A 12,345-nucleotide genomic window follows, 5' to 3' on the forward strand; every position below is an offset into this window, starting at 1 on the left:
TCGAGGTTAATATGGCTGTCCGTCTGTCTTTCTAGCTCTGTGGTTTTTTTTTAGTTGCTTAAAACAAAAGCGCGGCGATTTCTTCTTATTTTCTGTTTTAGTTTCCAATTTTTAGTATTTTTTTTCTGGGGAAAAATTAACACACCACAAAAAGTTCCCTCGATGTTGTTTTCATCTATCACACCGCCGCCTCTATGTTTTCCCCTCTGCCTTGGGACTTTCTCCCATCCCTGCGCCAATACTAGCTATCACCTACATATTAAGTCATTGCTGGCTATGCTATCCCCCCCTTTAAAAAACAAAAACTACAAATTATTATTTTTAGTTTATTCTAAAATGTTTAAATGAATAGAACGAGTTTTTGTTGTGTTAGTGGTGTTGCTCAATTTTTAAGCCGCTATGTTTAACTTAAGTCTAGGGCAGTTAGTCCTTGTCAGTTTGCTGTGTCTGTGTGAAATTTATGGTGAATCTGAATTTGAGTTTAGAAATGATATGCCCGAGTCTTATCATCATCATCATCGGAGTAATATAAATAACAACAACAACAACAACAATGTAATTAATTTGTATTCTGTACGATGGCTGCATTTGCCCAGCACTGTGAGAAATCTTTCCATGGCCATGAGAAGGACAACATCGCAGAGTAAACCGACTATACAAAAATCCATAGAATTTATATTTTACAAGTAGGTGAAATTTTACTCAAAAGAAGATCAAATCCTCTACTGATAACCTAACTCCTAGGGAAATTGCTTTGACCCATATTTTACATAAGAGTGATTTAATATTGCCTGCCTAAGTTGGCTTGCCTTGCCCAATACCCTTAGACTATTTCTTATACCCTTCACCATAGGATGGGGGTATACTAAGTTTGTAAAATTGCAAATTTTGCCCCTGAACATTCCACTAAGGAACAGGGGCAAACTTCTCACCTATCAATGAGTGCAGTCCTATTCAAGTTTAAGCTCAATGATGAGGGACCTCCTTTTTATAGCCGAGTCCGAACGGCGTGCCGCAGTGCGACACCTCTTTTGGAGAGAAGTTTTATATGAGATATTACCTCACAAATGTTGCCAGCATTAGGAGTGGAAAGCCACCGCTGAACATTTTTTCTGATGGTCTCGCCGGGGTTCGAACCCAGGGGTTCAGCGTCATAGGCGGACATGCTAACCTCTCCGCTACGGTGGCCTCCCTTGCATTTCTGTTTGTAACTCCTCGAAATATTCGTCTCATACCCCATAAAGCATATATATTCTTGATCTAGCCATGTCCGTCCGTCTGTCTGTCGAAAGCACGCTAACCTTCGAAGAAGTAAAGCTGGCCTTTTGAAATTCTGCTGAAATACTTCTTATAGGTGTAGGTTGGTTGGGATTGTAAATGGTTCATATCGGTCCATGTTTTGATATAGCTGTCATATAAACCGATCTGGGGTCTAGACTTCTTGAGCCTCTAGAGGGCGCAATTCCTATCCGATTTGGCTGAAATTTAGCATGAGATGGTTTGTTATGATTTCCAACCACTGTGCTAAGTATGTTTGAAATCGTTTCATTACCTGATGTAGCTGTCATATAAACCGATCTGGGGTCTTGACTTCTTGAGCCTCTAGAGGGCGCCATTCCTATCCGATTTGGCTGAAATTTTGCATGAGGTATTTCGTCATGACTTCCAACAGCTGTGCTAAGTATGGTTGAAATCGGTCCATAAACTGATATAGCTGTCATATAAACCGATCTGGGGTCTTGACTTCTTGGGCCACTAGCGGGCGCAAATCTTATCCGATTTGGCTAAAATTTTGCGCGACGTGTTTCGTCATGACATCCAACAACTGTGCTAAGTATGGTTGAAATCGGTTCATAACCTGATATAGATGTCATATGAACCGATCTGGAGTCTTGACTTCTTGGGCCACTAGTGGGCGCAAATCTTATCCAATTTGGCTAAAATTATGCTCGAAGTGGTTTGTTATGACTTCCAATAACTTTGCCAAGTATGGTTCAAATCGGTCCATAACCTCATAGAGCTGCCCTATAAACTGATCTGGGGTCTTGAATTCTTGAGCCGCTGGAGGTTACTTTACAGATTTTAGAGCGCACAACAAGCCGATTACGGGCTTAGGTGTATGTCCATAGTGGCATGGGGCGGATTAATATCTGCACCCTCTTTTGAACCTAACCTAAGCTAGAACTGAGGTTTTAGTGAGATCGTGTGCAAAAATTTCAAGGCCTTAGGTTGTCTGGCCGCCTTTTGGCAGGTCCCTAAAGTTGGTCATCTCGGTATTTCGAAAAATTGTTAGGGCTGTCAAATCTTGTGGTCAATTTTCAAAATTCTTTTTTTGCTGTATAGTGCTTCAAAAAAAGTCCTCTTGAGGTGTACAACATCTTCACTGGTTTTAGGGATATACGAGTTTTAATTTTTATTTGATGAAAATTTGGCCGAGATTGTCTTCGTATTTTGAAATTTACGAAGACATTTGTGGTTCGATTTTCATGTTTATGCATGATTTAGATTCGTGACAAAATTTGCGAAGACTTTGCCGTGTCCACGAAGTGTCCACATCTGATAATTCAGTTAAAAGATTGAACAAATTCTAAAAAAAGTTAAACATACAGTTTACGGTCCCCGAGTAGTGTGAGAAGTAGAGGGCATGCATTCTCCTTTTGACCCATTCCTCGACGTTCCTAATTTCAAGAATTTATTTGGCCTATGGAGAAAGCCGCAGCTCTACCCCATACAAGACAGGTTCTCTAAAAACACTTAGCTTTCTCCTCCTAGTGAAAAGCATCTGGGGTTTATGAAAAGCGAATTCAGTTCAAAAATACGTTTTTTATGGGTTTAAAAATCTTATCTGCATATGGGTCTACATAGGGGATCATATCCACATAGGCATTATCTGCGCGAAGTTTTAGCTCAGTAACTTAGTTTTTATACCCTCCAACATGGGATTGGGATATACAAAAACTACTGTGAAAAGAGCCAAATCAATTGTGGGACTATAAAGCTGATAAATCCAGATATGCAACTATGTGGGCAACATTTAACGACAGGGTTTATAAATCAACGGCAACGAACCACCACCAACTTTTTTTTATAAAATTTGACAGAAATTTGCTTTTTTTTAATGTTTCTTATTTAATTCACATGTTTGCAACCACTCCTAAGAAACGGAGACATACTGTTTCGTACAACACCCGGTGATGTAGATTTGCAGAAAAGTTTATCATTTCTTTCAAATCAATGCGGTGGTAATGAAAAAACGGCATACGTATTTCATGGCTGGACGGAAAGCTGCACAACGGAATGGGTTACTCAACTTATAGAGCGTAAGTATTTCAAAACAATATTTATATAAGACAGTTAACAAAAAATAAGTTAAAGTTCGACCGATCCGAATCTTATATTTGTCAAAATTTCAGTCAAATCAGTTAAGAATTGCGCCCTCTAGAAGTATAGTCGGAAGATCGGTTTATATATGGGAGCTATAATAGAATATACACCGATTCGGACCATATTTGATTCGTACGTTGAATGTCGCGGAGAACTTCATAGTGCAAATTTTCAGCGAAATCGAATAAAAATTGCGCCCTCTAGAGGCTCAAGAAGTATAGGCGGGAGATCGATTTACATGGAAGTTACATAGGGTTATGAACCGATTTAGACCATATTTGGCATAATTGTTGAAGGTTAAAACTAAACACTTCATGCAAAATTTCAGCCAAATCGAATAATAATTACGCCCTCTGGAGGCTGAATAAGTCAAGATGAGGGTTACATGGCAGCTATATCGGGTTATAGACCGATTCAGACCATATTTATCACATATGTTGAAGGTTGTAGGAGCAGTCTTTGTACAAAATTTATATTGGAAGAGAATTGCGCCCTCTAGAGGCTCAAGAAGTATAGTCGGAAGATCAGTTTATATGGGAGCCATATCACGTTATGAACCGATTTAGATCACACTTGGCATAATTGTTGGATATCAAAATAAAACACTTCATGCAAAAAAGTGTCAGCCAAATCGAAAATTAAGTGCGCCCTCTAGAGGCTCAAGAAGTCAAGAACAAAGATTGGTTTATATGGCAATTATATCAGGTTATGAAACTATTTCGACCATACTAAATACAATTTTTGGAATCTATAACAAAATACCTCATACTAAATTTCAGCCAAATCGAATAATAATTGCGCCCTCTGGAGGCTGAAGAAGTCAAGATCAGAGATCGGCTTATATGCAGCTATATCAGGTTATAGACATATTCAGACCCTATTTGTCACATATGTTGAAGGTTGTAGGAGAAGTCTTGGTGCAAATTTTCAGTCCAATCGGAAAAGAATTGCGCCTACTAGAGGCTCAAGAAGTATAGGCGGGAGATCAGTTTGGGGGCTATATCATGTGATGAACCGATTTAGATCACATTTGGCATAATTGTTGGAAATCAAAATAAAACACTTCATGCAAAAAAGTGTCAGCCAAATCGAAAATTAATTGCGCCCTCTAGAGGCTCCAGAAGTCAAGATCAGAGATTTGTTTATATGGCAGCTTTATCTATTTATCATGTTATGAACCGATTAAGATCACACTTGCCATAATTGTTAGAAATCAAATTAAAACACTTCATGCAAAAAAGTGTCAGCCAAATCGAAAATTAATTGCGCCCTCTAGAGGCTCAAGAAGTCAAGATCAGCGATCGGTTTATATGGCAGCTATATATTATGAACCTATTTGGATCATACTTAACACAGTTTTTGGAATCTATAACAAAATACCTCGTACTAAATTTCAGCCAAATAGAATAAGAATTGCGCCCTCTAGAGGCTCAAGTAGTCAAGATCCAAGTTTGGTTTATATGTCAGCTATATCAAAACGTGGACCAATATGGCCCATTTACATCCCAACTTACCTACACAAATAGGAAGTATTTGTGCAAAATTTCAATCTCCTAGCTTTACTCCTTTGAACAGTGGGACGGACATGGCTAGGTCGACTTATAATGTCATGGCGATCAAGAATATATATTAGGGCGGGCCGATTTTTTTAATATCGTAAAGCAAAAACGTAAATTACACACAATTCTTAGAAGTTTCTCTGAAGAAACGTTGTATCTAAAATAAAATCCTAGTCCGCGTCTCTCGACTTCAAAATTTTTTCCTGCACTCGAGGAAATTTGTTATTCAAAACATCAAAAATGTTTGGGAAAGCAGACATTATGGCTGTTTCAGCAGACATTGGGATGCTATATTAGCAAACATTTCTTAGTGCTATCTAGGACCCCATAAAGTTTATATATTCTTGATCGTCTCGTCATTCTGAACCAATTTAGCCATGTCCGTTCGTCCGTCTGTCGAAATCACGATAGAGGTCGAACGCGTAAAGCTAGCCGCTTGAAATTTTGTACAGCTAAGTGTCTGTGTCGATGTAGGTCGTAGGAGATTGCAGATGGGCCATATCGGTTCAGATTTAGATATAGCTCCCATATAAACCGATCTCCTGATTTGGCATCTTGAGCCCCTGGATGCCGCAATTATCATCCGAATTGGCTGAAATTTTGCATGGAGTGCTTTGTTATGGCTTTCGAGAATGGTGTCAAGTATGGTCCAAATTGGACCATAACTTGATTCAGCTCCCATATAAACCGATCTCCTAATTTGACATCTTGAGCCCCTAGATACAGAAATTATCATCCGATTTGGCTGAAATTTTGCATGTGGTGTTCCATTATGACTTACAACAACTGTGCTAAGTACGGTCCTAATCGGTCTATAACCCGATATAGCTCCTATATAAACCGATCTCCTAATTTGACATCTTGAGCCCCTGGATACAGCAATTATCATCCGATTTGGCTGAAATTTTGCATGTGGTGTTCCGTTATGACTTCCAACAACTGTGTTAAGTACGGTTCTAATCGGTCTATAACCTGATATAGCTCCCATATAAACCGATCTTCCGATTTGATTTCTTGAGCACTTGGAAGCCGCAATTTTTGTCTGATTTGCCTGAATTTTTCCATGTATATAACCTGATATAGCTGCCATATTTTAGCAGAATCCATTGTGGTGGGTTCTCAAGATTCGACCCGGCCGAACTTAACACGCTTTTACTTGTTTTCAGGTTCTTTCCATATTCTTGTGATTAAGGGACAGGTAGCATTTTTTGTTCGATTATGGTAAAATTTTGCACAGGTCACTTTTTTGGTCCAAGGACGATTTTATTTAATGTTCTAATATGTGCTCATAATTTTATCAAAATCGGATCAGATATAGATATAGCTACCATATATATCTTTCATCCGAGGCTCTAGGAGCCATAATTTTGGTCCGATCTTTACAAAACTTTGCACAAAACGTTCTATTTAACGCTCCAATATGTGTGCATAATTTTATCAAAATCGGTTCAGTTTTATATGTAGCTTCCATGAGATGTAACTCTTATTGTTTTTCTCCATCGGAAGCTCTCCCCCACCCCCTTTTATTGTAGAGACTTGCTGGTGCGTTTTCACTGTCCTACCTTAGAAGAAGGCATGTTGTACTTTATATTGTTGTTGTTGTTGTAGCCATATTTTCATGTCAAGCTCGCATAGATGAGTAAGCTCGTTCCGGTCCGGTCCGGTCGCCGCGGGAACAGGGTGACGATTGTTTATTTAAATGTGCCAAAAACTCACCTTTTCATATTGAGCAGCATACGCCCTCAGTATTTAAGCAAGAGCCGGTGCTAGTTGCAGTTACTCTTTATAGAGCATATCACTATCTGCAACCTGGATGTTTTGCTTTACAGTTATTTAGTGTCCGAGGGATTCCTGCAAGAGTGTCTGGATTAATTGCGAAGTTTAAAAGTTACCTCCTCTCTTTCCTGAGAGCTCTTAGTTTCGGTATCCACCATATCTTACCTGACGGTATTATTTTTGGACATGTATTTCGGAATGTTTTACTTTCGAAAACCACTGTGGACTCCAGTTCCCTCCCTTGAAAATAGGCCTATTAAAATGTCTGAGCATTTTCATTAGTCTTGTGATGCTACAGTAGCGACAGACCAGGCCTATAGTGGGAAGAGGGGCTACCTATTGTCCTTTCATAGGAAGCTAGACTTGCTGGGGATCTACGAGAGATCTCTTGCCCAGGAATTCGTCCCAGAGTTCTTCCTTATTCTCTCGATGACGTCCGAACCCAGGCGTTCAGCAATATAAGCGGATATGCTAATCTCTGTTCCACGGTAGTCTCTTGAGGGAGAACATCAAACAATTTTTCTGCGATGGTTACCCCCCTCACCGATGCTGGCAACATTTGTAAGCTATTCAGCCATTTAAGGGTCAATATTTCCGTATGTCCTCTGAATTTATCCCAACCGGTCTTTCTCGAATTTCTTGTATTATTATCTCCTTTCCATTTCGTTATTGCCTTCATTCATTCAAGCAAGAACTTTCTTCCTAATTTTTATGTTACCTTTCATTTCTCCTCTAGGTCTAACCTTTTACCGCGGCGGTTGTATTATTTGTGTGGATTACAAGGAATGGGCCGATAAACCCTATTTGGATTTGGTACAACGATTCGATGTCATCAGTGAGATACTCTATGAGGAGATCTTAACTCAAATACGGAATGGTTTAAATCCCCAAAATAACTATATGTTTGGCTTCAGTTATGGCGGACAGTTGGCTTCGAAAATCGGAAGAGTCTTAAATTTTTATCATGGCTATAAAATTAGGCAAATGGATTGTACGTTAAAAGGCCTAAAGGCCTAAACAGAATGAGCGTGTAGTGGAGCGCCGCGTTGAAAAATGCAACTCTGCAAACAAATGTTAAAAAAAAGCAAATCGGAAAAATTAAACAATTTTTACTACTTTACGTGTGACAACACACAATGACTCGCTCGCTTTCAAGCATCAAATTTGATAATTTTTTTACTTTTCCGCGTTGATTTTTTGGTATATGTGTGCAGAGTTGCATTTTTGCAACGCGATGCTCAAAAAGAAAGCTTAACACCATGGCGAAACAATTAAAGGTGGTCTCATTTGTACAACAACCACAAATCATATGGTGCAATCCGCCATATTGTCATCAAGCTGATGGACGTTTTGCCAACACATCCAAAGAAATGCGTGTGCCTGCGTGTATACGTAGAATATGCGAGAAAGAAGACAACAACAAAGGGAATACAAATAAAAATCTGTCATCTTAATACCGTAAAACCTGGCCTGCTATTAACACCTGTTCGCATGAAACCACCTTTTTAAATCGGCCTTGGCTCAACGCGTTCATTCTGTTTTGACCTTAAGGGTAGTAGTATAACTTTTAAACTTTTCGTTAATTTTTCTTTGTTTTCAGTGTGTGACATAGCTGGTCCCGGCTTTGATTTCCTATCCTATTCTCGTCACCATGAGGCTGCTGATAATGTATCCTGTTACTATTCCAGCCTGGATAAGAGTACACAATTTCGTAATTGTGATCAAAATATTTTACTTGGTCACTGTGGCTATACCCAGCCGGCTGTATTGAGTCAACCCTATTGGAGTAGTCATGGGCTAAGTGTACGCATGTATATAAACGCTTTCGATTTCCCCTTTTATGCTTCAAAGGTTGTGCCACCATGGTGTATATCGGGAAATCCCATAAAAAATATACCAGAAGGTTTCAAAGTCGGATACAATGGTGACCTGGCGAAGTAAGTATGGAGTTGTGGGAATTTGTATTTCTGTAATTGTTATTTTTTTCAGTGGTATTGCTGGCGATATATTCGTGCCCACCAGCCTTAATTATCCTTATAATTTGTCCAAAAGGGAATTAAAGGTTTATGAGAAATATTTGAATAGCTCATAGAGCATTGGAGAACATTTGCTGTCTGTCCCGCTTACTTTATGTCACCTAAGTGAGTGAATCGACTCACGCAGACATCTGTTTTCCCTTTTATGAAAACAGCTGGTTTTGACATAAGAGCGAACGAAAGCCGCTCATTTTCAGTGACATAAAGTTGGTGGAACTGGCAAATATACATTTTTGAATTAAATAAATAAAAAACATTTCTGTTAAAAAAAACTATTCAAATTATTTTTTTTTTCTTAAAATAAAATTTGGTTTTGTGTCGATGGCGTGGCAGGAGGTTAGGCTCGTTTTTATTCCCAAGGTGTGAAAAACCGAGCCATTGCCTGCCCAATGACTTTGGGCCAGTCTTCCGACTTTCTTCTTGAAAACACTTGAGATACTATAAGGAGGGTAGGTTAGGTTGAATGGGCCGCTGACCAAAGGTGAGTTCATTTGGAGGCCAGTTTGGCCCATTGTGGTACCTTAGAGAGAGAAAGGGAAGAAAAAAGATAATGTGAGACCGCGTACTGGAAGTTATACACATCATCATGTTCCCGTCGGAACCATCATGTTCCCTCAACAAACCTCAGGAGAGATGCCAGAGATACGTTTGCAAGTTCACCCAGATCACAGAAAAAACGGCCCCCCAGAAAGGAGATCCTGCGTCTCTGCAGACCCAGACAGGAACACAGCAAGTGCTCAATAGTCTCTCCTCATTCTCATCGAGGCAACTCCTACAAAAGTCATTGTACGGTATCCCCATGTGCGCCGCCATGCGGCCTATGGCACAGTGTCCGGTTATGACCCATGTCAAAGTACTCATCGACTTCTTATCGAACGCCAGCAACTCCCACGTCCTCCTTCGGTCGATGACCGGTCTCAGCGCCTTCGCAGTCCGGCAACCATATACCGTGTCCCATCTCGCCACCGACGCCGCCCTGGCCATCCCATCTACTGTGTTCAGTAGCTCGACATAAGGAGCGTATATCAGGGATTTTTTTTGTAAACGGCTACTAGCATGCTTAAACCGAAAGTCGGTCGGTTGATACTGCTCTCCACGACGTGGTGGGAAATATAGAGTGGTACTTGCGGACAGGCAACTTAATATTGGCGGCCTTCTTCGGTATAGAAGGGGCTTTAAATAAAGTGAAGATGGTTTCTATACATGGTTCCCTGCTTAATACACGTAAGAGAGTCCCCCCTCTTCTGGTAAGTTCGATTGATACCATGCAAAAGGGCAGAATAATCAATGCTTCACTGGCTGAGGACTAGATTAGAGGGATGGTGATCAGAGGGACACCACAGGGAGGGTATTGGTATTCCCAGGTCCTGGATGAAGTGGAGCTGCCAATCTCTCGGCAGGCTAAATACCTAGGCGTTGTTGCTACTCATATCGCAAGTTGATAGTTAGGAGTTGCGGATCAGGAGTGGCTTCTATGCGTGCCTGGAGTGGCACCGGGTCCTGGAGAAGGTGAGTTTTCGCGGTATGATGGAGAAAATTTAGGAAATTGCGTCGGTGCTGATATCGGGGGCGAGTAAGAGTGCTCCAAGGAGTGGCATTGATTGCGATACTCGATCTGCGACCTTTTGCATTTGCACGTGGAGTGTGTGACTTTGGGGACTGTCCTTAGGGACACGGGGCTCTTCGGATTTCGGGCATCCGCCTGTTTTGGAGAAGGCCTCTGGTGTGGTGCCAAGCGGATTCTTTTCGATGATATTCTGGAGGTTGTCTTCCCGTAAAAGGAATATGAGCTGTGGGCGACGCGCCTTTCTCGGATCCCTCTGCTTACATGGATGGGTTTTAGCTGGACGGGTGCAGTGTCTTTCAGACTGTGATTTTTGCAATCCTAAGGACCTTGCATGTGATTCTGAGTCAGGATACTTGGTATGAGACCTTTTGAATTTGTACCTGGAGTGCGCGGCGTTGAGTACTGTCCTTAGAATAAGGGAGTCAGGGATATGGGGCTCTTTGGATTTCAGACATCCGTCTGTACTGGGGAAGGCCGCTAGAGTAAGAGGACTATGTGGCACAGACTTGATGCCGGGCGGATCGTTTTCGATGAGGACCTGGAGGATTTCTAACCGTATAGGGAACCTCTAGACGGGGGCAGTTTATTTAAAACTGAGATTTTTGCAATCCTAAGGACCTTGCATGTGATTCTGAGTCAGGATACTTGATCTGAGACCTTTTGTATTTGTAGGTGGAGTGCGGCGCGTTGAGTACTGTCCTTAGACTAAGGGAGACAGGGACATGAGGCACTTTGGATTTCGGGCATCTGTCTGTTCTGCGGAAGGCCGCTGGCGTAGGAGGATTATGTGGCATAGGCGACCAGACTTGAAGTTTGTCTTAACGTAGAGGGAACCTCTTTTTACACGGATGGGTCCAAGCTGGATGAGGACGGGGGATTCTGGACGGGTATGGTGAGAGATAAGAATTTTGCGATCCTCAGGACTAAGCAAGTGAACCTGAGTCAGGATACTTGATCTAAGACCTTTTGTATTTGTACGTGGAGTGAGGGGCCTTGAGTACTGACCTTAGTCTAAGGTAGTCAGAAACATGAGGCTCTTCGAATTTTGTTTATCCGTCTGTTCTGAGAAAGGTCGCTGGCAAGGGACGACTATGTGGCGTTGGTGACGAGATGAAATGGGTGCCGTTCGTAGACTTTTAGATGGTGACCTGGATGTTGTTTAACCGTAGAGGGAACTTTAAGCCTCGCCCTTCTCGGGACCCTATGTTAACACGAATGGGTACAAGCCGGATGGGGAACGGGGGATTCTGGACGGGTGAATGTCTTGCAGGCTGAGATTTTTCGGTCCTCAGGACCTAAGTAGTGAATCTGAGTCAGGATACTTGATCTGAGACCTTTTGTATTTGTACGTGGAGTGCGCGACATAGGGTCCCTCTATTTACATGGATGGGAACAAGCTGGTTGGGATACGTGGGATTTTGGACGGATGTAGTGTCTTCCAAATTGAGGTTTTTGCGATCCTGAGCCAGGAGCGGCAGCCCTCTCCGTCTGTCATGATATATTGGGTTGCCCAAAAAGTAATTGCGGATTTTTCATATAGTCGGAGTTGACAAATTTTTTCACAGCTTGTGAAAAATTTTAATTGCATTCTTTCTTCTGTCAGTTATCAGCTGTTACTTTTAGCTTGCTTTAGAAAAAAAGTGTAAAAAAATTATATTCGATTAAAGTTCATTCTAAGTTTTATTAAAAATGCATTTACTTTCTTTTAAAAAATCCGCAATTACTTTTTGGGCAACCCAATACATACGTGGGCAGTCAGGCCGCGCTGAAGGCCCTGGCTGCGGGTCGTGTGAGATCGAGACTTACCGGGAGATGCAAAGCGCGTCTCCGACATTTAGGTGCTGCCGTCAGATGGCGCTGGGCCCTGGGCTTATGAGCTGACCAGGTTTGAATCGCGAATATATTCTGCGATTGTTACTGCGATGATAAACCTCTGATTGTGGGATGGTGGATTGCCACTACGGCGAATGCCCAAACTTGGCATAAGATGGGGTTCGATTCCCGCCTGAAGCCTTGATCTGTC

The 12,345-nt window shown here is 41.5% G+C and overlaps 1 protein-coding gene across 1 annotated transcript; it reads left to right on the forward strand.

Moving 5' to 3' along the window:
* The first annotated feature begins 364 nt into the window (after positions 1-364).
* On the forward strand, positions 365-8,833 carry LOC106082399 (uncharacterized). Its single transcript, XM_013244881.2, has 5 exons — positions 365-686; positions 3,160-3,320; positions 7,456-7,710; positions 8,320-8,656; positions 8,709-8,833. Exons 1-5 carry the CDS (start codon positions 400-402, stop codon positions 8,809-8,811), a joined length of 1,143 nt encoding a protein of 380 aa, XP_013100335.2. The 5' UTR covers positions 365-399; the 3' UTR covers positions 8,812-8,833.
* The last annotated feature ends 3,512 nt before the right edge of the window (positions 8,834-12,345 follow it).

The sequence above is a fragment of the Stomoxys calcitrans genome, chromosome 5, assembly GCF_963082655.1.
Source record: "Stomoxys calcitrans chromosome 5, idStoCalc2.1, whole genome shotgun sequence".
Taxonomy (NCBI): Eukaryota; Metazoa; Arthropoda; class Insecta; order Diptera; family Muscidae; genus Stomoxys; species Stomoxys calcitrans.

What these genes read in the sequence shown, in the direction of transcription:
- LOC106082399 (XM_013244881.2), top strand. Translation starts at nt 400, where the DNA reads ATGTTTAACTTAAGTCTAGGGCAGTTAGTCCTTGTCAGTTTGCTGTGT. An exon ending in GGTTACTCAACTTATAGAGC is followed by an intron (nt 3,321 to 7,455) that starts GTAAGTATTTCA and finishes TTTCTCCTCTAG; the next exon opens with GTCTAACCTTTTACCGCGGC. An exon ending in TACAATGGTGACCTGGCGAA is followed by an intron (nt 8,657 to 8,708) that starts GTAAGTATGGAG and finishes TATTTTTTTCAG; the next exon opens with TGGTATTGCTGGCGATATAT.